Source organism: Aulonocara stuartgranti (genome assembly GCF_965226115.1).
Source record: "Aulonocara stuartgranti genome assembly, chromosome: 5".
In the NCBI taxonomy this organism is placed as follows: Eukaryota; Metazoa; Chordata; class Actinopteri; order Cichliformes; family Cichlidae; genus Aulonocara; species Aulonocara stuartgranti.
In genome coordinates, this window is record NC_138943.1 from 6,690,638 (window position 1) to 6,717,878 (window position 27,241).

The 27,241-nt window shown below is 40.0% G+C and overlaps 1 protein-coding gene across 1 annotated transcript; it reads left to right on the forward strand.

Moving 5' to 3' along the window:
* The first annotated feature begins 1,351 nt into the window (after nt 1-1,351).
* cers5 (ceramide synthase 5) lies at nt 1,352-26,624 on the forward strand. Its single transcript, XM_082533932.1, has 10 exons — nt 1,352-1,706; nt 10,970-11,075; nt 12,292-12,422; nt 12,770-12,827; nt 12,972-13,022; nt 14,532-14,624; nt 20,825-20,953; nt 21,806-21,912; nt 22,803-22,959; nt 25,750-26,624. Exons 1-10 carry the CDS (start codon nt 1,534-1,536, stop codon nt 25,912-25,914), a joined length of 1,170 nt encoding a protein of 389 aa, XP_082390058.1. The 5' UTR covers nt 1,352-1,533; the 3' UTR covers nt 25,915-26,624.
* The last annotated feature ends 617 nt before the right edge of the window (nt 26,625-27,241 follow it).

Consider the following 27,241-nt stretch of genomic DNA (forward strand, 5'->3'; position numbering starts at 1 on the left):
CCACCTCATACTCTGCAGAACAAGACAATACCATACCATTGTACTGCAGTGGAAATCCCAAAAATGTGTGTCATTTTAAAATTTTGTTTTATTTTAATAAACAGACACGAGGGTTTTACAATGAATTTCTGGCTAAGATGTTGCATAAAGTTGCTTGAGAATTTATAGTTGCAATACACCCACTGACCACTTGGGAGAGCAATCGCATCAATCACAAACTCATCGCTTAATCTGGTGGCTTTTTCTAAACTATCCGTGAGGCGCTACCAGTTGAGATAACCAAAAACAGGGATTCCTGAGAAGGAGCTGTTAAACCTCACAAGTTGTATGAGCACAACTCTGATATGCAGCTGTGCGTCTTAAAGTCAGGCTCTAGAAATTAAAGTGAAAGGATACGAATGCCATGCGTTCACACACATGTGCCCATCCCTTCAGCGAGGGAGGAGGGACTTGCTTCACTTCCTCAATTCTGCTCGGCAAGCAATATGAGTCAAGTTAGAGATAAAATCCAGGAACCTGCATTTGAAATTAAGTGAGTGGTTTATGCCAGCAAATTTAAAATGTCACTAATGAGAGGAGGGGGAAAAAATCGTAATTCCTGTCTCTTCTGTCACACCAAGCCTCTGCACATCCTCCTTCACTGAATCCACGAACCTCCTATCTGGCAGCTTAATCTTCAACATATTTTCTCCATTATATTCACTATCCGTCCTCTGCACATGTCCAAACGATCTCAGCCTAATCTCTCTAGCATTATCTGCAAAACCTTTTAACCATAGCTGTTCCTCTGATATACTCATTTCTAATTTCCCAACAAAAATGTGAACATTTTCAGCTCTGTTACCTCCCATCTTTTTGTTGTCAGTGTCACCTTCTCCTAACCATAAATCATAGAATGTGTCATTAATGTATTAAGTGTAGTATACTTCACTACCTGTGCTCCTTGAAGCTTCACATGTATTCTGTCTTGCTTCTACTAACTTTGATTTTCTTCTCTCCAGAGCATACCTCCACTCTTAACTCTCAAAATTAAAAAGGTCACTAATGAAAAGACAGTCTTAATTCCTGTCTGTCTTTCTATTTAATAAGTGAAAACAGTTAATGTTCAGATGTGAGGATCGCTTCATAGTTTGCCTTTAAAAATATAAAGTTAGCAATCCCCAGCTATACAAGGAAGTAACAAAATTATTATGGCCACAATTCTAACTTAGTCAAATATTAATTAAAAAAAGAAAAGAAAAAAAGACGAGTGACAAATAATTTAAATGAGTGAACGATATTTTTAACGCTTTCTTACGTGAAATGTTATACCGTTATGTAGTCATGAATCTTATTCTGAAAACCCCCCACCGGAAGCGTAGCTAGTTTTGCGGTAATTTTATCACTTTTGCGGTAAAGTTGAGTGTGGCAGTCGGCATACAGAAGTAGCCCGGTGGGGGGGCAGAGCAGGCATCCAACAAGTTTCACACATCTTTTCTTTGAGCCAAGAAATACTTTGCTCCAAACCGCGCGGGCACAGGGACGCGGGAAAATATGGCTGGTCTTTCAGCCTGGTTTTGGAACGAGAGGTTCTGGCTCCCTCACAACGTAACCTGGGCGGATCTGGAGAACCCAGCTCCCGGGGTGGAGTATCCTAAAGCCGGACACTTGTTTACCGCCTTACCGCTAGCTTTGGGAATTTTCGTCGTAAGGATACTCTTTGAAAGGTTCGTATTTACCGCTCATGGCGTTATTTCTTCTTTAAAAGGGGGAGAGGGGGAATCTCCAAAAGTTAATTTTAACGGATGCTGTGCCCATCAGCAGGAAGATGTGTAAGCTAGCAGTGGGAGGACCACTCTCTTTAAATCACGGGTTCCCAACTTTTCTCACGCCAAACAGCCATTTCGTTATAGTCAGTGACTCAGCCTCCAAACTGCTGTCTCAACTGCATTTTTATTTTGTAGTTTCTTGTCCTTTTTCACTTCAAATTTAAGGTTAAACATGATCAAAGAAGGCTAACACGGTGGGGAGTTTACTAATGGTGATTTTGCCGGAACACTCCCTTGTCAAAAATAACATCTCAGGTGAAGCTTGTTTAGTAATCAGAGTGTGCGTTTTTAGTTGTCTTGTGGGGGTAAAGAAGAATATGTAGCTATCGCACTGCTAGTCCGCTACTTCATATCAAACCGGCACATCCTCTCGTCACATAGTATATGATTAGGAGCCATCCGTAAAACGGTTGGGTTGTGCTTTTGTTCATTCTGCATAATTGAAGAAGGGACACGCAGTGTTTCGTACCTTTGGATAGTAGCCAGCTGCAGGCCCTGCCACACAACTAAATGTCTTGAAGGCATTTGACTCTGTCACTGCACAACAATGAGTTTCATTATTTGTTTTTATAGTTGAGATATTCTTGTCTTGAGATATCTGATCTTCTTCCTCAAGTGCAGGTTTACTGCTTTAATTGTGATTTATTTATTGTTTTTTAAAAGATAGCATGTGGCATTTCCATGGCAGGTGTTGGCTGTTACAGGTGGGGGATAAATGTACCGACCTCTTTAGAAGATCTCAGTTGCTTAATTTCAACCGTTTCTGTGTGATTTAGCCTGTCTGTCTGGAAAATGAGCGATAGAGGGGATGTTGAAGATTAAATTTGAAAAACTCTTTCCAGACCTTGTAAAGAAAATGAATCAGTCACTGGTTTCCCACCTGAGTTGCCGCCACAATGGCTGACAGACCTGAGTGATAACAGGAAAACCACAGAGTCAGTTTTGAGCTGTGCTACGGACTGACCTGATAGGGCGGTTTCACAAATGTCAACTTGTTGTTTGATTGAAAGTTTTGATGAAGGGTTTGTTTAGAAGTCGATGTGTTGGGAAAGGTTTTGTCTGCTTATCAGTTTTTCAAGCTTGACAAACCAGTCGTGGAGGTGTGCGTAGTGCATTGCTTCAGTGAAATGGCATGAAGCTGAGCTCAGATAAAGCCCTAAATTCATGTTTTAGAAACTCATTAGCTAGGATTATTTAACACTTGTGTTATTTCATTTCTTCATTTAAAAAATAAAAATCCTGTTTCTCTCAATGTAGAAGATGTAGGATGTCAGCTTGTGGAGAAATATCACAGGTGTGATCTAGTACTTTGATATTTCTGAGGAAGTAATGAACAAAGAAACTGTACAGTTATCTGGTCGGTGTGGGATAACATGTTTCTGGCAGTGCTTCTCCTACTTTCACTGTGCAGGGAGAAGAGGATAAAGCTCACAGTGCTTGTACACAGTATATGGAACAGCTGTTTGGCCTCGGTGTTGCATATGTATGTGAACATGTATGACTGCTTGTTTGTCCTTTTTCTGCTCTAATCCTAGAGGTTACTTTCGAGTGCTCCCTTATTTCCCAGGGGGTCACCACAGCAGATGGATCTGCATGTTTGATTTGGCACAGATTTTTGTGCCAGATGCCCTTCCTGACACAACCCTCCCATTTATCTGGGCTTGGGACCAGTGGTGTACTAGCATGTGACCCCCTGAGGCTGGATTGGTGTCTCCTCCCAGTCAGAAACTGGGCAACTTTCATGTCTGAGGCACATGTGCTAACCTCTATAATTAACCTATTTTATGTAAAACATTACTTGTATATAGATGCTTTGTTAAAAAAAAAAAGGTTTATGGAACAAAAAAGTTGTTCAAATATGCTGGAGTTTTAACCTCTTTGGACAACAGAAATTTGCCACAAAGTTTTTTTTGTTTTTTTTTCATAGTGTATGTAGGTCTGCTCAATTATGATAAAAGCAATAATCACAATTACTTTGGAAAGACATTAATCGTTCAACATGATTGTTCTGTTATTTTACACAAAAGTAATCTTTTCATCCCAATTATGTTATAATTCGAAGTAAAATTTGTAATTGAATTGCAAAAGTCAAATTAAACACCCCGGCTTAAATATATGTGCAGTTTTTGGTTTTGCACCAATAATGAACCACCTCAAAATATCAGGTGTTCACAGGAAGCGCTGAAAGCAGGCAATTGTTTCTGGATGTGTTTGTCCAGAACCTTGCACTACGTCATGCATCCCTAGTTTCTTTTGGTCAGCTGTTGCACATGCTGCTGCTTTTATTTGCTCAATAAATGAACAGTGCCAGTTCTTTTGTGACACAGAACCACAAGACAAGCGTTGTATATTAAAGGATAATGCGCAAAATAAAAAAAAATCCTTAAATAATCTTAAAAGATTGAACAAAAAACTTTAATTGTATCATTCTGTAAGTTTTATTCAGATGATTGTCTTTAGGTAATTTAAAGGACCCGTATTTCTCAAGAAATTTCCACAAGGTTAAGAGTTCATCCATGTGTTTTTACAGCAGGCCTAAGCCCCGGGAAGATTAAGCAAATCTGTCCCCTGACATCAAAAGCATGACGGTCTGAAATTCCCTCTGAACATCGCCTTTGCAAAAATGAACACCAGCGTCCAGGCTCTGGGGCTGCTTCGCCCTGATATGTGTAGGCAAAAACTTTGAATAGTCAATGTGTATCAATGCTACACAATATTATGCAAGTTCCTGTAACTCAAACCAGTACTGCTACCCCTAGCAGAGAGATTATTTTAAGGGTAAAACTTTCTCTTGAAAAACTTAAACCTTGGTTCTTTGGGGGAAAATGCAGGTAGCGTCACAACAAACAACAAACAGATGCTGACGCCAAGAACTACACCTCTGCTGGTGCACATGACATATAGAAACACACAGGAAAGAAGGGAATCTTCTTAACAGGACAGCCAGGACAGACGGACGATTATAATATGAGCTATTTCTGTTAGTATTAGGTAAGTACTATTGCTACTCAGGGGTGAGTTTACACTTTACACTTCGAGGGACATCTCGAAACAAAGTGTTCAACTTTGGCTGGTTAAATTTTGACGTAGTCAAGTGCCTGTAAATAAGGAGCAATCAGATATTGGAGGTGGTGAAGGGGAGCTGCTGAGCTGTTCGATAAGAAGCACATGGCACTGAGCCACCTGTCTCAGGTGCCAAAGCTGCTACTCAGGCCCTCTCTGATGAGAAGGTGTCCTCCGACAGCCTCGTGCAAGGTGATGTTATCAGAGAGCATTTACTGCGTGAATGTCTCATTCATTTATTAATCAGAAGGGAAAAAAGCACATCACAGCTTTAGTTCCTACTCTGCTAAAGGAAATAAAGCTTGTCGCATGCACAGCACTGCACTCACACATGGTTCACACACAGGTTCAGTACACTTATGTCACTGTTGGAGAGTAGGCTCAATTTTTCTTATCATTTCAAGGAGTTACTCAGCCTAATCCAACCAAAAAAACGACACGCCAGTAGGCTTACGTTATGATTGTTATTTCAGCATGCGCTGGATAGCTCAAAATACTAATAAACCCCATCACCTTAGCTGTTGTTGCCATGCAAAAGAGGGAAATAATAGGTGGAAGTCTTAGCAAATTTAGCTCTGTGTAGGTGGATCTTAGAACAAAGCATGGTGCCATAGTTAATTTCAGATCTCAGAATTTAAAACTGATCTAACTTAAGCTACAAATTGTGTTTTGTTTTTTCTTTTAACACTTTATAGATTAGCATCAGAAACCCCTCAGGATCTGTGGTAATAAACCTCGTTCTTGTTCCAGCATGTATAAGTCCTACTGTTTTATCAGACAATATTATTTGATAACATCCTCTAACGATTAGATAACGTATCAAAATCTTACATTTCACCTTCTACTGTTACTGTCTTCAAAGCATATGCCTTTGTCCTCGAAAAGCTAGGTTCACTCATGACATTATTTGCAGGATTTGTCTTTTGCCTCCAGGCAGTGCCTCACTCTGACTAACCCAGTAACAGCCCCCCCACCCCCGTTCTGGACCAGTTCATTCTTGTTCGATCGTAATCATCGTTTTGCCACTGGAGCTTATTTTCTAGATGTGAGCAGGCAGGCAGTTTTGCGTGTGCAAGCCATTGTAGGCCATGTCATGAGTTGTTAACAGTGTCAAAACTACAACCTGAGATGTATATAGGATAATAATTAGCCAAACCTGGTTTCCTAATCTGCTGCGGTACCTTTGGTCTGTGTCCTCATAAACTCTGTTATTCTATATTCTCTGTTCGTCTCCTTGTTGAGAGTTCAATGTCCTGACTACATAATCTAACCTTGTCTCTTCCCAGAGTCATGCTTCCATGTTAAGTCATTTGTGTTTCAAAACACATGCTGTAAAATCAATTCAAATGAAGGCCACAATTGCGTCGAATACTCTGCTATAATTAGCCTGTGCTTCAGCCTCTGCTCTGGCACTGGAAGGTTTACCAGCGTCAAGGTGGTACGTAGATCAGTGCTCTTCCCTTCACAGCTGTTCAGTACAGAGACCACACCAAGCCTGTCTCCTGGTAACAGGCCTTGTGTTGGTTAGGTCGTCAGTTTCTGAGAAGAAACAGGCATGTTTTGACATTTAACATAACTAGGTTAGCTTACACATGTTGCTGCTTTCCTCTCCCACTGCCGTTGTCTGACGACCAGCTCTGCAGGCTCAGACTTGAATGAATATTTGTTAATTCATGCTTTCCTTTATCATAAATTTAAGGACCAGTTGCGCCCAGAACAACCTTGTGGTTGTTGCTTGTGTCTGTGACACGTCAACTCGCGTTTTGAGTGTGCAGCCATTTAATAGAGATTGCAAGAGAGCTAATGTAGGCACTTAACTCTGGCGTCAGTTAAGAGCTGCACACTTTGTCGCATTCAGCACCGTGCAACCTCTGAGCTTTTATTTGATCAAAATGCCAAACACTGATCCTTGCATGTTGCCTTTACTTGTAAAGTGTTTTATGCTCACGGTGCACTGTAAAACATGGACTGCCTTGAGTAATGTTTAACAACATCGTGCCACATGGAACTCCTCTATCAAACTTCTCTGCAGAAGTAGGTGTACTTTGGATTTAGTTTTTTTCTTTTGCACCAGTATGTTACAGTCATCATGCCACTCCAGTTCACTCTCAGTATTATGTTCAGTTTGTGAAGCGAAACTCAAATGACATTTAAAACCACCTATTTTTATTTTTATTATAGAGCCACATGTGGCTCTAAAATATGTCTTTATTTTCTTTGAACTTTATGAAGAGGGGTTAAATACACTGTCTACTTTGTATGATGTTGTATAAGTTATATAACCAAGCTACCTTGAAACGGCATACTTGTCATTGCTCTTGTGATTTTTAGCACAAGGAGAACAAAGTACTGAGAGGTAATTGTCTTTCTTACGGGGAAGGAGACAAAAAAACAGGGAGGACTAGAAGCTTGAGTGGTTTCATGTTAGACAAAAGACATTGATTTTTAGATTTGTGAGAACTTTTTCTTCTCTCTTTTGCGTTACTCATAAAGCAACACAAAGGCACTCAGGCTATTTTGTGATGAATTGCAGTTTCCCACCACTCTGTACACCACCAGCACAATAGAAGTTTAAACATGTAGAGGATTTTACTGCAATTCAGTCTGGTTTGCTATTGCTAAACTTGGACTTACAAAACCTATTTGTATACCAGAGATTTATGTTTTAATCTTAATGGATCTATATTATCAAACCTAAACCTTCTTGCATACTGGATAGAGTAAAGATAAGACCTGAGTGCATATCGAATTATAAAGCATTATAAATCCTGGATCTTAATTGGTCAAATGGGCAGGAGGTTAGGGTAACCCTAACCCCATATTGATGTATGCATGCATGAAAGTCTGTACACCTCTGCAACATAACGATCAACAGTGATATACAGCAGCATAAACTCAGTTATTTTTATTTACATAAATAACAAATGATATTGCAAGTGTCTGATTATATTTACCTAGCATGCCACTATCCTGCTCTACATTTTTGTTCTTAGACTCTCTTGAGGTAGCTTTGCATGATTAAAAGTTCAAAATAATCCCTATATATCTTACTCTTGATCTTAGAGCAGTTCCTCAGGTTATCCTGTTTGAAACAAAACATGTTAACTTTCTTGCCTCCCTTTAAAGCAGTTACTCTAAAACTTTTTCTGGTGACCTCACAAGTTTATTAATTTAAAAACGTTACATTTTGTTAAATAAAAGCAGGCAAACTCACATTTTCTTTAGGAAAAAAACAGTCATTCAGACCCACCTAAACCACATCTTTAAGCCAGCTGTTTTCTGATTGGCAGCCACCCATAAACGCAACAGTTCTGTGAGATGATCTAAGATGCCCTCTCACTGACATCATAAAGACCCAGCAGTAGAAGAAAACTTTCTAAGTGACAGCTTTTAGAGCTTTTGGCTTTGCACATATGCTGACCTCTTTATTTGAAATTTTGGCCATGTTTAATATGTCCATCTATTTGAAATATTTGACAGATAATGAGAAAAAGTAATAGATCCCATTTTTAAAATATTTTCTAAAAGAAGGAAATTGGCTTAAATTTGTCAAGTTTACCTGTTTCTGAGCCCCATTCACTCAGTTTCATTTTTATTTATACATTTTTTTATTTTTTTTTTATTTTTAAAGACAAGAATGTCAATCTCATTGATAGGGTAACACAATCATTGCCAAAGTAACAGTGGGAGGACACAGTCGTGTCCAGAACTTCTGGAGCTAATATTAAATACTACTGCATCATGTGCGATTGCTTCCCCAGTGACCATCTCCCCAGAAAATGGGATGCTCTGGAAAATCAGTGCATGTGACTCGTGTTTAAGCTTTTATTCACGTTTCTCATTTGCTCCATGTGCACAGTTTATAGGGTTAGTAATACAATATCTTCCTGGAAAAAAAATACCAGAGTCTTGTGAAATAAATCTAGAGTATTAAAGTTATACCAAAACAAATATTTAAACTTTCTTTTATCGCTTACTGACTACATTTTTTCCAAACCTCCTTCAATACTCTAAGTTTACTCGAAGGAAAGTTCAGCAGTTTACCTCAAACCGCAGTATCTTAAAGTTGTGTTTGTGGGACATGATATTTCAGACTTTGTGACACTGTGATGATTTACAGAATACCACTGGCATGAACTGTATCTTGTGTTTTTGTGCAGCTACACTAGGGCACCGGCTGTAGTCGTTAATTGTCTCCTTAACAACAGGCTGAAGTGACTCACAGCTCTCGTACAATAAATACATGAATATGCTTATGTACATAGAGATTTGAATCTGAAGCTTCCTTACATAAGCTTGTAACATCACTACGTGTAGGCCAGAAGAAGCAGCTTAGGAAATGACTGTGGCAACACACTCACTGCTACATTGTCTTCAGTGGAATGTTTTTTGCTTCCTTTTTTCTGTATTACAGAAGAAAATCCATGTTTGCAAATCACAGGATTGTTCTGGTGTAATTTGTAGCAGTCTAGATTTAAGCTCGTCAGTAATACAGTTTAAACACATAGTTTAAGGCCATTGTTTCTGCTGCACAATCTGGACAAGTATCAGAATTTGACCTTTGCGGCTACTAGACTGTGCAGCTGTTGATTTAAAGTTGCACTAGGTGAGTGTAGCACTGTCCACCTGCCATACCACATACTGTGTGACAAGTCAGAACAATGGAAGTGCAGTAAGCACAGCTCTCACTACAGAGAGGAGGAGCAGGATAAGAAAGTAATGCAGGATGTTTCCTGTGGGGAAAGCACCGAATCATGCGCAGCGTGGTTGAGAGATGAATGATTGGTCTACCACATAGACGGTATTTTAAAAAAAAAAAAAAAAAAAAAAAAAAAAGGGACGTAGCTTCAGGATCTGAAAAATAAAGTGAGGACCACAGGGGTGATGCAGGCCACTGCAAAAAGTCTTCCATTCCTATAGAAGGCTGTGGGGAAAAAGGACTTCTCACCTCTGGAAACACTTTTGTGATGAGTTTGTAGTTTCAGTCACTGGCCACCCCTCCACCAAGATGGCAACAGTTAAAATGTTCAGGTTATAAAAGTCCAAACTCATTTACTGTTTACAACTTGAGCCAAGATGATTAAAAAAGAGAGCGTTCAGACATCAAGGTCTCTCTAACAGAAGTAAAACTCAGGGTTTTGTAGCGTAACTTGTGGAATGATTATCAATTGCCTACAGGTGCCTTTGTTTCCGGATTGCTGAGGTGCTCACCGCACTCATATCACTCTCTGTCACTTCTCGTTTGCTATCACCGGACCTGTCTTTAGCCCATCTGCACCCACAAAATTCCCACAGTAGAACAGGCCACTGGGGGCCTGGTTACACTTGCAGGATGAGCATGTCTGCACAAATGATAAAACCTGTAGGTTGATACCAATATACTACCATAGGTAGGTATCACCTTACAGCATGTATCTGTCACGCTCTAATGGATAATCTGCATATTACAGCCTGCACAGAACAGTAATCAGCCAGCATAAAAAAACAAGTGGCCTGTGAAATTGTTTGTGATTACAGGCAGTAATACATTTAAACCTGCTCTCAGCATATGACACTGTGAACTGTTTGCCTTGCCTGTTGAGCCACAGCATGTCTTTAGCATTTAGACAGACATTTGTGGTTTCTTTCCTCGCTAAAAGTGCCAGTTGAGTCATAATGCAGAACAGATCTGCAGGCAGGGATCACACAGGCTCAGAATGCCCATCCCAGAGTCTGCGTGGGCTAAATAGAGAATTTGTTTGTAAATTATTTTTGAATATATTCAAACCTACCGTGGACCTGAAGCTGTATGTGGGGAAAACAAGCTGACCCAAATAAATCGATGCCTGACTGCTGTGCATTGTATGTTTGCCAAACTTGCTGTCTACAACAAAGACACTCTAGACTGAAACTCTTACTTGAAAAAGAAAATGTACAAATTTCACAGATTACATACTGTGTTTCTCCGTATTAAACCACGAAGAAAGATGCTGCCTGACAAAGGATTGAGAGATACTTAAAAATCCTGCCAGAATTGGCCATGTATGTCTCATCTGAAATAGCTTGTGTGCATGCCTTAGCAACAGAAAGTGACTTTCCATCTCTCATCGCTGTCACAGATTTATTGCCGGTCCCTGTGCCCGAAGTCTCCACATTCATCAGGGTGCTGGAAGAAGAGCTCAGCCCAATGCAGTGCTGGAAAAAGTGTTTACATCCATCACAAAGGTTTGCATGACTTATTTCACTCTATTAAACATTTTGGTGCACAAGCATCAGTGCTCTTTGATATTATGCCTGAGTTCATTCATGTTATCTGTCAAATCAAGACGAACACGGCACTTGTGTTAATATTAAAAGTGCCTCGAGACACAAAATCCACTGAATTAAGATTTAACTCAAAGGCTGACATAATACAGTCATGTTTGCCTGGTTTTATGGCATTTCTGTGTGGTGGGGTGTGTTAAAGACTTCAGAAAAATCCTCTTTTCTCGCATGTGATTGCTACTGGTATTCTGCCCAAAGAAACTGCTGACATAAACATCAGCTTTTACTCTGTTTATTCATTTAGTGTTGATTCATTAAAAGCTCTGTTTAGACTGTGCTTATGTTAGAATTTTATTCTTATTCTTACATTTTTTTTTTTTTTTTTGTCATCACTAATTGGTTATTTTCACCCAAATAAATGAAAATAAGAAAAGGTCGTCGTTTTGATATAAGTAAGTGCTTATGCGAAAAGAAAGAATGTTTGCACTCGAGATTGGAACTTAAAAGGTCTTATAGTAAGCACATACGATTTAGTAGGTACGCTGAGAAGTAACTCTGATCTATATCACTTTTATTTCTTTGTAACCTTATTGCTGTGGCCCTTACACAATAGTCGCAGTTTCTCTTGTAACCTGTTGGAAAAATTAATTGCCCAATCCTGGAATTAAAGAAACGGTTGCTGTTGTAACTATTTCATGCGTAGTTGGAAAACATGTTAAAATGATCAGCTTTTTTTTTCTATACCATATGTTCGCAAATTATGTGCTATCATGATGTAAATTCCAATAGTGACAATTTTATTGTACACTCAACAAAGCCAATACAATACCTGTCTGTCATCAGATGCAGTTAAGCGGAAATATTTCTCCAGCATTTTTGTTTCCCTTTCTGTAAATAACACCACAGGCAGACAGTGCAGAACTGTCGATCGGTGCAGTTAAACTCCACCTGATCATATAGCAACTTTTCCCTACTAGGTCTTACAACTTCTGACAACTTTTTAAATATCTAATAACTTTATATGATCTCAGTTTGATAAGAAGTCTCAAAATTTTAACCTCAAATTGTTGTTTATTAACAAAGCAATAATACACAGGCTGGATTTCTAAAATAACCAAGCATATTTTATTTCCCTCGGGTTTCCAGTTTATTTATTTTGTCTTTGTTCTCATGACAGAATCCAGACTCTCGCCATCTGGATGGCCTGTCCAAGCAGCTGGACTGGGAGGTGCGAAAGGTCCAGCGTTGGTTCAGACACCGCAGGAACCAAGACAAACCCAGTACACACACTAAGTTCTGCGAGAGCATGTAGGTTAACTCCTATTGTGCTCACCTTTAACCTCTCTGCAGGCTCAAGTAAACTGTGGATTTGTTTTTGTGTTGATGACGTGTGATGGTGTGCGTATGTCCCGGTAGTTTATTTGTTTGTTTGTTTGTTTGTTTTTTAAATTTGGTTATTTGATAAGATCTTTTTATTTGCCTGGTCCTTCAAGGTCTTTTTCTTGTTTTGACTTGGATTAAATTAACATTTAGATTCAGGATCAGTTTACGCTGGAGTAGGAGTAGAGACCATGCACTCTAATTCTCAGCATTATTTTACACTTGTTGTTCTGTGGTTTTTGGTTAAAATGGTCAATTTCTTCTCCTACTTCTAGGTGGAGATTTACATTTTATTTGTGTATATTTACATATGGGTTCCAGTTTCTGTGGCAGGTGAGCACACCCACAAATGAAGCTTTGATACTGTGACAACAGTTTTGTTACCAATGTTATTTGATATTTGTTAGAAGTCGGTGTATTTAATGGTATTGGCAATGTTTGGTTAAATAATGTGCTTTTGTCTTTACTTATTTTTAGTCCCCTTGGATGTGGGATACACGGCATTGTTGGTACGGTTACCCCTACCAGGTATGTTGTATCTCTAATAATTCCTTAAAGTCCATTAAACAAGCAGTGTTAACCATAACAGTCATTCCCAAATTGAAGCAACCAAATGAAGAATAAACTATTGATTTCTTGGTGATTGGACTGTACTCAGTGTTCTGTGAAAAGCTGTACTAAATAAACTGATGCACAGAAAGCCATGTGCAGATAAGTAGCTAATGTTGACTTTTTTTTCCCCTGTCCGACTGTCACTGCAGAAGCATTATCAGTATCTGTTTGTTCTTACTTCACTTCCTGATCTTCGGTACACAATAATGTGTCATAAAAACCAGCCTGACTACTATTTATAGCTCACAGACATTGCTTTCCTGTTGATAGCCCTATATTATGCTGAGATTAAAGCTAATAGTAATTCAGTTCAATTCAGTTTTATTTATACAGCACCAAATCACAACAACAGTCGCCTCAAGGCACTTTATATTGTAAGGTAGACCCTACAATAATACATACAGAGAATAACAATCATATGATCCCCTATGAGCAAGCACTTTGGCAACAGTGGGAAGGAAAAACTCCCTTTTAACAGGAAGGATGCTATACTATAATCTTCTGTTCTTGTTGGCTGGCCTGATTTTTAAAAAATTCTGAAATATTTTAAATGTACTGAATGAACCTCACAAGTTTTACAGGCACTGATGTGTTGATTGTCATTTAAGAAAAGTGAAGGACATTTGTCATACACTTTTTATCATATCATATGTGCGTCAGGCTTTTATTGAACAACATCAAATACAAGAAATTGAATGCGTGACACTTTTTTTATGCTTTACTTCTCAGGTACTTTTATCACACATGTTTGTAACAGAATTTATCAGTCACCACCAAATTTATTTTAATAAACTAAATCTAGCATTGAATTGTAGTTTTTAATATGAGAAGAATTTTTAGTTAACTCTCATAAAAATAACCGAAACACTGTTGTAAAGTTACTATGATAAAATAAAAAATGTGCAGAAAATGTGGTTTAAGTTTGTTATCGCAACCTGTCTAATCAGGCAAATCTGCATTGAGATATTGACTTTGAGTCAGATCCCATCAAAAGTGCTTTGATTAAATTGAGTTACCTTTTTCTGAACTTCCAAGTAATGCTCCCCTAACAGACAGCCTTCATGAAGCAGTAAGTAAAACGATTAATAATGAAGCTGAACAAGTTAAAAGAATAAATAAGTGGAATATGTAAGCTCAAAACAAGAAAGATAAGAAATAATGACAAAATACAAAAATTTTGGTTTGCACTATGACTGGCAGGAAGCGGTTCACTGGAAAGCACAGCCTCATGCAATATTGCAACATTATGACATCATTCTGATTCACTAGGCAAAGATCACGTTGTGCACTGCGATGTTTTGCAACACTCCAACAAGTGGTGACAGCGTGTCGGTCTCTAGGAGAGTTTTAAAACCGGCACTTTAAAATAAGTGAAAGTCATTCAAACCTTCCTCCTGCTTTCTCTCTCTCTCTCTCTTCCCTTAGGCCATGACTCCAGGTCTTTATCACTACTATGTGACAGAACTGGCCTTCTACTGGTCGCTCATGTTCTCCCAGTTTACCGACATTAAAAGGAAGGTGAGGGGAACACTGATCACGTGTTTGCTAGATCAAATCGCAACAGATACTCCACAGCTGCAACTTTCCGTTAAACATTGGTCAATAAGTCTTTTGTTCCTTATTTGGCAGAGAAAATGAGAATGGGTGTGTATGTGATGCAGGGTTTTTCACATCTATGCACATAACATTAAACCTTAATTTTGACTTTGATTTATTAACCGAAAAACCAAAACAAAAAACAATATAACACATGTGACTTACAGTCACATGTGTTATATTGTTTTGGGAGGGGGAAGGGTGAAGCCGATGCTGCTCAGTCTGGATTCCTCGCATTTTCAGCACCAGGGCGCCCACTGTCATGTGATTGCAGGCTATAGCGGGCCTAAGTCTGTTAGAAGGATAGAAGTTCCACAGAAACGCAGCGTATGAGAGGTTGTTTGTTACAGCTGTTGGCGCTTTCCTTTAATGTCTTAATTTTTTTTTTCTTTCTATGCAACAAATGCCTGGCAAGTGTTTTAATTAAGCAGCTTCCAAATTTCCTAACCTGTTAATTTAATTAACCATATTTGCTTCTACTCAGGTGATTGCTTCACCGCCAGATTTTTTTCATCCTTCGCTCTATTTTTGCTTTGTGTAAGAAAAATATTGTGTGAATATTTACATTAAAGGATTTTCCAAACAGGTAAAAGGGACTTTACAGATTAAAGGTTTTAGGGCCTGTCAGAACAATCTGCGATAACAGTTTAATGTCCCACAGGCAGGAGATGTTAGCACTGTATGCTAATGGTATCTGACACACAAATGCTAACTGAGGTTTAACAGACTATCGGTGCATCTGTCTCTCAACCCCTGCAGTCTGCTGCTAAAGCCCAGACGACCTGACTGTCAGATGCATGTTTTCTGCTTTAGCATTAGTCGCGATGCCTCTTTTCAACTGAGATCTGGCTGCACTGTACTGCATACCATCACCGGATCTAAAAGCGGCGTCACGTTGCTTCAGCAGGACCTGGACCTCTTTAGTCATCCAGGGTTTCTGGTTGGAATACACCCGGAGACGTTTGTCCACAGTGACACTGTTGACACAGAAGTTAATATATGAGAGCACTGATGTTGTGTGCTCTTCAAGGTCCTGATGTTCGAACACGCTCCAGTCCGTGTTTTCAAAACAGTCCTGCAGCTGATGTGATGCACCTTCTGGCCAGGTTTTCAGTTTTTGTGACTGGGGGGGCTCTTCTCCTAATGGGAGTGTATGCAGGGATCAACAGCATGGACATGTGGTAGTAACGTCTTGTTGTAATAGTCTCTAACCTGCAAGTATCTAAAGAAGTCATGCTTTGCCAGTCCGTATGTATCTGAGATGGTTTCATAGCTTTGGAATCCCCCATTTGTTGCTAGTGAACAAAAAGAAGTAATTCCTCTCAGAGACCACTGTTTAAAGGTCCCATCCAGCCTGGCAGGCACAAACTCCGGGTCATAAGCTATCCAATTCAAGGTCCTAGCCTGTTTTTCTATTTGTAGTTTCCCCACTACCCTGAACCATAGTTTCAGGGTGAACCGGGTCAAATGGTTCAAATCTTTATAAAATTTTTCAGCTTGGTTCTTATTTCCTAAAAGTGACTGTAGTGGGAAGTCTAATTGTGTAATTTCCATATTTTTCCATTTAGCTTCATAGTTTGGGGAGCACCAGTTTACCAGGGGCTTCAGTTGTGCGGCGTAGTAGTAATCTTGTAAGCACGGCAAAGCTCTCCCTCCCTTCTCTTTTTTTAGTTGCAGCGTTTTGTACTGGACCCTCGGTCGTCTGCCGTTCCAGATGAACCGTGAGATCCATCCGTCCCACTCGTCAAATTGTTTTTGGGGTATCTCCAGGGGTAGTGACTGGAAGAGATAGAGGATTCGAGGCAGAACGTTCATTTTAATTATTTCTATTCTATTACTCATATCCAATGGGAGGAGAGACCACCGAGTTAGGTCAGATTTGATCTCTTTGTTGAGACATGTCTTTCGTTAGGTTTACTCCCAAGTATTTTATTGTGGTAGAGTCCCATTTGAAGCTGAATTTCTTTACAGTTTCCGGTCGAGGTGTATAATTGAACGTAAGGGATTGAGTTTTTTGAATATTTAGTTTATAGCCAGAGTAGTGATTGTAGGCTTTTAGTAAGGTCATCAATTGGAACAAACTAGATTCAGGATTTGTAATAAAAAGAAGAACATCATCCGCGAACATACAAGTCTTGTGTTCTTCACCCCTGATCATTATTCCCCCATTAACTCTGTTTTCTTGCTTTTTTTCTTCATTTTTTGGAAACAAACAAACCACAAAGCAACGCATTGAGACATGAAATACGCATTTCCATTTTATTTATGAAAAATGACAACTTTTAGCTGTTAATGTACAAAAACATCTCATTTGTCTCTTTTTAGTAGTCAAGCAGTACTAAGCAGTAATACTGGAAAAGAACATTTGGTATGGCATTTAGCTTCTGCAGTACAGTCACCAAATCCAACTGACGCAAATGATACATATTCCAAAACTATCACCACCGAAGCACTTCAACCTTACAGTACCATCTAAATGCAAAACATGTTGCAGCAGCACAGAGACTTTGAAGCTCAAGGGAGAGCCTTTTTTAGATACCTGCAGATAAGAGAATATATCAGGAAATACGTACAGGGCTTTGAGAGTCTCAGCATTTCCGGTTTCGACAAGTGTCTCCATCTCCAACTCCATCACATCTGATCTTAAGTTCAATTCACAAACCAGAAACAAATCATATAAATAATATATATGTAGTGGCACACGTGGGTATCTGAAGTCATTTCCGGTGCTGTGCTTAAAAAAACGTGAGCTCCACCGTGAGAAAAACGCGTTATTTTCATCTGCATTTCAAAGAGCTGAACAGCTGCGCTGAATGACAGAAATCACAAAGTATTTTAAAAATCCACACGGCTGAAAACTTTCACATATAGCTCGCTTTAACGTGACCACTCTGCTAGCCGAGTGAAGCTACACGCACATTTACGTTCCCGTCGCTTACCCGCCATCACGGACAGCCTGGTGACAGCACAAACTATAACGGAAGGGTTTTAAAAGTATTCCGTGTCGGTGACAGCAGTGGACGTGCAGGCTCCACGTGATCTCTCCCCGCGTTTCACATCCACGCGGCTAGCGCCGGTGCGTTTGTGTGACGCTGTTGCTAGGCATTCTTTTTAGAAGTGGGCGGGGCTTATAGGCATACTTCAAAGCAACTAAATACTGTCACGTCACAGGACGCACATCATTACAAAGACCTCGAAAACCTATAAATAGGGGTGCTGCTACAGGTACTGTCATTCAGTTGAGTCCATGCATCGGAACCAGACACACGAAGTAAGAGAAAACACTAACACGAAAATGTATTCAGATGACATTAACGCAGCCACTGTGGGTACCCTGTAGATGGCTTTTTTCATAACCTAAACATGTCGCAGGTGCGATCCATGCTGGCTGGTCGCCCAGATGACTGCACTGTCCAGCTAATGTCTCACATGGCTGCTCAGATGGTGCAGCTCTGCCCGGAGTCAGATCACGGAGCCAGAGAAGGCTTCATAAAAGAACTGATCCAGGTGTTGTTAGGGAGATTTGCACACTATACGTGCACCCAGTCAGGCAGCCAGCAGGACAATCAGCAGGTCCCACAGACAGAACAACCAGAGAAAAATCTGGAGTCCTCGCTGTCTGTGGAACCTTCACAAATGGCAAACACAGAAGCCTCAGAGGCTGAAAAAGCAGCCGTGGCTTCTGAGGAGCAGAAACCCTCTGCGTCACCTCGAGGTGAAGCAGAGAGAAAAGGGCTCATAAGCGCGGTCCTTCAGGCTGTCCTTTCCCAGGCTGCAAAAAAATCCACAGCCTGCCCATCAGACTCCCTCCACCAGCGCCTTTTAGATCAAATCTGCTCTGAAATAAAAACAGCAGATTTGACTTTATCACCAAAGGCCCTACAAGATCTTGCAAAGGTCATTTTCAAAGACTTTTGCAAGGAAGCGCTCTCCAACCCAAAACACACCTTAACTCTATTGAAATTAGGAGAGCCAACAGTTGACAAACTTTTCATCTCCATCTTCAAGAAACACTTTGTAGTGTCCACACAGAAACTTGAGCCAGAGTCTTCTGAAATCAAAGCTCAGAAGCAGCTTTCAGTTGAAGTCTGTGTGGAAGAACTTGTCAGGCGTGCTTTCAAAAAGGCACGCGTTCTGTATACAGATGACACAGTTTCTGAAATTACAAACCGTTTGTTGAAGAAAATCTGGGCTGATGTCCACCATATCGATTTTCAGCCCTCCTCGAAGTCCTTCAGAACCTTACACAAGGTCATTTACAAATCTCTCCTTAAAGAGTATAAGGACCCCGAGTGTGTCACGATTCTCTTTAATCTCGACCATGAAGTAGGTGAGCAAAGAATCATCGAAACCTTTAAAGAACATCTGATGTCGGCAGCGGCGCCAGCAGGTCGCATCAGAAGGTTCTTCTCATTAATAGGTCGGAGGTTAGCCATCACCCGCAGAGAGTCGCGGGTGTTTCCCCTTTAAAAACAACAATTTGACATTGACTAGCTGGCATCAAAGTGACTCTTAAATTGGCTAACAACAAACAATTCAAACAAGCCAATTTATTTAACATCCAATCGAGTCATTTTAAACACCCCTGGACCGGTTGCGGCAGATGACCGTCCCTCACTGAGCCTGGTTCTGCCGGAAGTTTCTCCCCGTTAAAAGGGAGTTTTTCTTCCCCACTGTCGCCAAGTGCTTGCTCAGAGGGAATTGTCCGATTATTGGGGTCTTGTTTCTAGTCAGTAAATTACTGACTAGAACACTCTAAATTATTGAACAAAAATTTTTGTGGGTTTTCTTGTGTGTCTTCCACATTTCAAACCCCTCAGTTTTATTGTTCAGTCCCTACAACGACCACCACCACTTCTGTTGTGTTTGTTATTTCATTATCTTTTTGAAATATAATGAGATTTGATGTGATTCACAATTTAAAGTTTAATCAGTGACTGCAAGCTACCTGCTTTCTCAGGAAACAAAGCAGCCACAAACCGTCAGTATCACAGTTGGTATTAGGTTTCTTGTTAAAAGCTGTCTTTGGTCTGCACCAAACACATCTGCCGTCACTAATGCCAAACCTGATTACTCAGTTCAGGCGACATTATGCCAGCAGGCCTGGAATTTGCCAGTATGTTGATTGGGAAACTACGGTGGACATCAAAGCTTTTTTTTTTTCTCTCTCCGGCCTGGAAACTTCTATTTCAGTTTACAGACAAATACTTTGACACCAACCACTGCAAGAGTTACCTGCTGGTTCTATGATTGAAATGAAGTTTATCTTGGAGATTGCTTTTGGCATTAAATGATTTGTCGTTAAGTTGCATTTTTTTTTTCAGGACGGCTGCTTTTGGACAAACTGGCCTTTTCTGAAAGTAGAGTGATTTATGTTCTGTTAATTTGCCAGACATCCTGAAGCATTTTAGTTGTCAGCGCAGTGACATTTAGTTGTTTATTTGCTATTATTTTTCATAGGCGATCACAGCTTAATGTTATTCATGCCCTTCTTTTCCATCGTATATAAAATATGACTGAGGTTTTTGGGTTGCTTTTAGTGTTTATTTTGACTTTCTTCTCTCTAGATTTTTGTGTCTGTGGGAGAGGAAAACTTTAATATGGTCATCTCAGCCTGGCTAACCTGCTATGCAAAGAACAAGAAATATTTTGAGGCAATAATTGTGCAGAACTATTCTAGTACAGTTTAAGGGTAAAAATAGGGCGTTAGAAAGGGGCGTAATAGGTCCACATTCAATGGCTTGACTGTTTGCCCCTTTAGTGTTTACATTTGTTTACTATGTTTCTGATTCATGAGGACATTACATGCGGCATAATCATGTGTTTTGCCTTTGTTGCAAACATTTAAACTTATGGTACTTAGTCTGCTTACAGACATGAAATACAGCTTCAAATACTGACCTAATAAATGTATTGGCTGAAGTTCAAGGGTTGCCAGAGGGACTGTAGTTCAGCCAAAGTGTGGCATTACTGCAGGCACAAAATGAATTCAAAGGTAGCTGAGACAGTTCAGTATGGAAGTGGTAGGCACACAGATGCACATCACAGGAGAACAGTCATAGAGCATATACAGTGCTCTGTATAGTGCTCTGACTTTCCTATTTTCTTTACTTATTTTTTAGGACTTCCTGATCATGTTCATCCATCACCTCGCTACAGTCAGCCTGATCAGCTTTTCTTACGTCAACAACATGGCGCGAGTGGGGAGCCTCGTACTGTGCGTCCACGACGCCTCTGACTTCCTGCTAGAGGTCAGTTACTCACGCTGGTGTCAGTAAGCATTTTTTTTTTCTTTGCTGTTTTGCATCCTGTACATGTTAATTCCCTGGAAGCTCTTCAAATCGCCACCTGCTGCTGGTTTGGTTTCACTGTCCTGGCAGAATTTAAAAGTTTTATTGTCATATACACAGTAAAATATATTTTCCTGTACAAAGAAATAATTCCTTTGCTGTCACAGCAGATGCCAAACAGAAAAAATGCACATATAAAATAGATAGAATAAATCATTTAAAAGCAATATAAACAATTACAAGGAACTATACTAAGCAGACTAAAAAAATAAAATAAAAATAAAGATATGCAAAATATATACCAAAATACTCTGAGCTGAAATGGCTGTGTACATATTTATGTAATTTATAATGCAAACTGCAATATTTTAGATGAGCTGCGAGCTCCTGTCAATTGAAAGCACATATGACACGCAGCAGGAATTACGATGAAATGGTCAGGACACGTAGAAACTTATTATGGTAAAGGGAGTAAGATACAACTGCCATTGGTAATTGAGCAGCCTTGGTTTTTTCCCAAAGGATATTTATTTATTTATTTATTTATTTATTTATTTATTTTTGCCTGTCCCGTTTGGCTCTTTTGCCATCAGAATTATTGTCTAAAGGCGAAGACAGATGCCCAACGGATTTAAGGATATTTATTGCTTACCAGACTTTTTGCTTATCGCCAGTTGGGTCTCTAAACAATGGAGATGAACTGGAACCAACTTCTGTTTTTGGTAACTTCTTCTTATCTGTGCTGTGATACAGAACAAAACGTATTATAATGCTTTATTTGTGCTCTTTGCTTTTGTGTGTGTGTTTCAACAGGCGGCCAAAATGACAAACTATGCCAAGTATCAGCGCTTGTGTGACTTCCTCTTCATCGTCTTTAGCGTGGCATTCTTTATCACACGGCTTGTTATATATCCAATATGGTAAGTACACCAGCAGTGTCAGAATGAATAGCTATAGGTGGTTATAGATTTTAGCTTTTTTCTTTTCATCTACCTGTTGTGCATTGGGAAGGTTATGTTAAACAGCTCTTAAATTTAAAAAACAAAGAAGAAGAAGAAGAAGAGCATAATCTGTTGTCACCTGATTGGCTGTGACATATCTAACAGCTGTCACTCAGAAACACGCAGCCTGCACTTAATCTGCAGTGCTTAAATGTATTGCTGCTGACCTAAGAATAAAGAAAAAAATGCCATGTGCTCCTGTTTAAATAAAATTATAATCTGAAACAGGTAGCAGCACTGTTCTAGATCAGATGAATCCTTTTTCAGGACGTCTTAAAGATTCACTGGCTTTACCTCTGGCCCAGAACACTGAGATCAGTGCTGGTGTTTACATTTAGGGACATGTTTGGATGCCTGCTATTCCTCGGCAGAGACCTGGATGTTGCAGCTCAACTTCCAGAAAGAGAGACAGTCCTACAGACAATAGGGAACCTATCACTGGCAAAAGTAACCTGAGCAGCTATATTCAGTGTCTTGGTGTGGATGAGTGATAAAGCTAGTGTTGCCGCTGCAGCTACCTGGGCTGAAATCTATACCTGTGCTGGGGAGGTGGGTCTGTTGACAACCTGTTGTCACTCAAGTGGATGTAAAGGAAGACATGACCTCACAGACCACTCAAGTGACATTACCGTAGATCTGTGTTACTCGCTTGCATCGCTGCCTTTGGCTTGCAGGTCGGGATTCCACTCTGTATGTTAAAGTAAGACTCGTTTAAAGAGTGCTGCTTAAGCTTATTTTCAGGTCTATTTCTGGGACTATAACATAGCCAGTCTTCACACATACGCCTGTTTATCTCCTCCTTCAAACAGGGTCCTGAACTCTACTATGTTTGAGAGCTGGGCCATAGTCGGGCCGTATCCGTCCTGGTGGCTCTTCAACGTTTTACTTCTGGTCCTCCAAGTGCTGCATATCATCTGGTCCTACCTCATAGCCCGTATAGCCATCAAAGCCATCCTGCGAGGCAAGGTGGGTCACAAGGAGAGTTCAGCTGTCAGGAACTGTTTATTTTGACTAAAGAAAATCTCCAATACAAGCTATTATAATGACAAGATTCACTCATTCACATTCATGGACACTTTATTGTGTACAATTTGTTAGTACCACCCTTTGCCTTCAGAACTGTCTTAATTCTTCATGGCACAGATTCAACAAGGTGCTGAAAACATTTCTCAGAGATTTTGGTTCATGATAGCATGTCAGTATTCCACAATGTTCCACCCCATCCAAAAGGTGCTCTACTGAATTGAGATCCTGGTGACTGTGAAGGTTGTTTGAGTGCAGTGAATTCAATTTTATATTCAAGAAACTGATTTCAGATTACTTAGGTTTTGGGATGCGGTGCGCTGTCCTGCTGGATCACATGATGCTACACTGTAGTCATAAAGAGATGGACATGGTGAGCAACAATACTCAGGTGGTCTGTTGCTTTAAATGCTCAGTTAGTAATAAGGAGTTCAAAGTGTCATTACACAAGCACCATTGTACCATTGATACAGAGCGGGATTGAATAATGCTTTGGTGGTGTGTTCAGGGATGCTCTTCTGGATACATTGGTTCTAACTAGTGGTTATGTGAGTTTTTGTACTCTGTCCATTCTCTTATGTCCTCTGACATCAACAGTGAAGTTTTGCCCACTCACTGGATATTTTCTCTTTCTGAATATTCACTGCAAACCCTATAGATTGTTATCTGGGTAAATCCAAGTAGATCGTCAGTTGCTGTAACAACAATGGCACGTTCAAAGTCATTTAAATCTTTTTTTTTTTTTTTTTTTTTTTTTTTTTTTTAATTCTAATGCTCAGTTTGAGCTTCAGCAGGTTGACTTGACCATGTGTACATGCTGCCATATGATTGGCCGATTAGGTGTTTGCCTTAACAACCAGTTAATGTATGTTTTATATCATGACTTCTGAATGTGTACTTTGCACTATTCCCTGACATTTTCATTTAATTAAAAGCAGGCCAGTCGATAATGAAAATCCTCAAATTGGGCTTTGAATGCAACACGTCAAACCCTTCCTGCACAAGAGGAACACAAAGTGTATTGTCACCTGGTAGAATGATTTTTGTAATGTGGTATGAACACCTGCTAGTTTCACTTCACTACAGTTGACACACCCTGGGCTGGAAGTTTATATTTTTATTACATTTGTGTTTGGTATGTTAGCACACCAAACAGAATGTTTGTCCAAGATGACACCACGGCTATTTTTGGTAACGCCTTTGCTGCCTCTTGTCTTTTTCCCCTCCATCCCTGACTGTGTCTCATTCTCTCTGCAGACGCAGTTTGCTTCCTCTCCCTCTGGAATGAGAGAGGGAGATCCTGTCTTTCTGTCTATCTTTGTCCAATGAGCCCTCCTCCGCTGCTCTCTTGCTTCTCTGCGTCTGCTCTGTCTGCTTGACAACTTCTCTGTGTTTGGCTGTAAGTTTCTGTTCACTCCCTCTGCCGTGATTTCTTTCACAAATCATCCGTCCTATTCGTTTGCATAAAGACTCATAGTAGCTGCAGTAGATTTTTATTAGACAGTCGTTTTACTGCTGGCTTCAAATTCAGTACGAGGAGAGTAAATGATAAGTAATGTGGTAAAAGTGTTATGAATGTCAGGTATGTCCCACTGTTTCTCATTAGTGAGGACGGTGTCGAAATTGTCCCACAGCACCACCTTGTGGCAAATGTTGTGAGTATAATCCAGTTGTTACACTAACTGCGGTTTCCATTAATATGAAGCATCTTCTCGTAACGCTTTAATTTGTTGTTTATTACTCGCTGTGAGTCAAACTAAAGCGTGAAGCCACGTTCCAAGACCCTGTCCCTACGCCCGCTCACACCATTTGCACATTTATGTGAAAAGTTCCTTTAATTATTTCTTCTTTCAAACAAACTAACTGTAAGTGGAAGTGGGTAGTAAAGCCCTCCACCACCGTGTCTGCATTGATGCAAGTTCACTAACCTCATTTGTCAAAGGTGCAGCATCTTGTTTTGCATCCAATATGGAGGAAACGTCAGAGTAATAACCAAGATGAGCTTTTGTGGAAGTGTTGTGCACTTGTTGGCCAACAAGACTTTGGACGTGTTTCTGAAAAAGTGCTTTGAAATACATGCATGTTTATTTTTTCTGTAAATGTTAATAAAAAGGAAGAGCTTTTTAGAAATATTGTAAATATATGAATGTAAGTGAAATAGAAGAGACACTTAGTAGTAATATAAATCATCTGAGATGTTGATTAGAAGTTCCTGTTTCCATCAGAAATGGGCGAAGACAAGTTTTCCGCTGTGTTTATGTCCTACCTGGTGTGAAAATGGGTTGCTTACGTCTGATGGTGATGTTTTAATATCAGACAACGATAACCCAGACAAACACAAAATGCACTTTTACGAATGATCATTTCATTCAAAAAATAGCTTTCATCCAAACCTACCTGACCCCAAGTGAAAAAGAAATAAAAATAACAAAGAGAAGAAAGCCAAAATTCACCCACAGCAATGTGAAACTCATTACCAATTATCACAAATGCTTGATTGGTTTTTCCGCTCTTCTGAGGAAGAACTACATTTATTAGGTTTACGGTGTGATTACTTTTTCACATATTGCCATGATGGCTTGGTTAGCATTATAATTTAAAAACTGCAGTGTCCTTGTTAATAAGATGCTAAAGCCATCACCTTCACAAATTACACAGAATGGCCTACTTTCAGTCTGCTGCGGTGTTGGTAATTAATTTTTTAACATTAATGTCATACTCTGCGTCTCCTAGGTGGGCAATGATGTCCGCAGCGACATAGAGAGCAGCTCTGAAGATGAGTCAGCCTCGCCAACACAAGGCTTCAAGACCTCCCCTCATCCCTGTAAGGGAGAAAATGGCACTAATGGCCACTGTGCTTCTGCCAAAGCCCGAGCTCAGAACCACAACAGCTGGTGACGCGGAGCCTGAAGCCCCCTGCCGTTCATCCCCTCGCAGTGTCTTAGAGAGCTTTGTCTTCTGACATTCCTCTGACGCGCAAAGTTCACTCCCACATTCTCTCTCTCTCTCTCACACACACACTACACTGACAGTGAGTGCACAGAGATTCATGTGTTGGTGAACTGATGATAGATAGACACTGGGTCGTGTGATGAGGCGACACGTAAAAGCTGCAATGAAGTCTGTTGAAGCGAGTGATTTGCATAGCCTTGTTTTTACAAATGTTGGGATTTATCCTGTGCTTGAAGATGTTCTTTGGATTCAAAGTTCTCTCCCAGTTTTATTGGTCAGATGAACTTGTTTGGTTATTTCTAAGGGTTAATTCACAACAGACAGCACAGGGCACAGGTGTGTCACTGCAGACGTAGCAACATTAATGTAATATTACAGCTCTTAAAAGCACGACACCGGCTGTGAGAGACAGTGTGGCTGAACATATCTGCCCTTTGCAGTTCATTGTGAAACGACCCTTTACCGCAATGTTGTGAGAGATTTTTTTATTGTTTGTTTTGTTTGTTTTTTTTTACTTCCAAGACCAAAACGTTGATGAAATTGTTGGATATCACTGCCTGTAAAGAATTCCAGATATGAGGATAATAATAAAGGTCTGCAACTCCTACTTTAGTACCTAAAAAATGTGTCTTTCCAAATATATTCTGTTAAGTGTTTCTGCTTGTCTCATCTTATTTGAATCCTATTTCAATATATTACACAACACTGTGTAGCTGAATGCATTTAATGTCATATAATACAAACAATTACATCTTATTCCTGAAATAGTGCAGCTCAGAATGAATTTGACAGAAGCCAGTGATGGAAATATGCTCGTGGTTAATTTTCTGGGAGCTTTATAAACAAATCCTCGTCTTTAAGGGGGCCGTGCCCTTGCTGGAATCACACAAGTGTCCTCTGAAGAATAAACCTCACGATTCGCTGCTGGATAAAGACGAGGAGGAATGAGAAATGTCCACATGTGTGCAAAAAGCAGAGCTTTTGTCAGTCTTTGATGACTTCAGGATCCTGGTTCTCTGCTGCCAGCTTCAGCTGCTTCTGCCTCTCCATGTAGCGGTACCCTCGCATTGCACACAGGTAGCCCCCGTACACCGTCAGCAGCATCATCGAGGCAGAAAATGCCCGATAGCCGATGTCTGCGAGCCGCTTTCCTGTTACCATGCTGGGGATCCTGAAGGAAATCAGGAACAAGAGATTAAAATGGGTTCATAAGCTGAAAAGTAACCAGTGACAACACTGCAAACATCACTGGTTCTTAAATCAAGAACTTGAA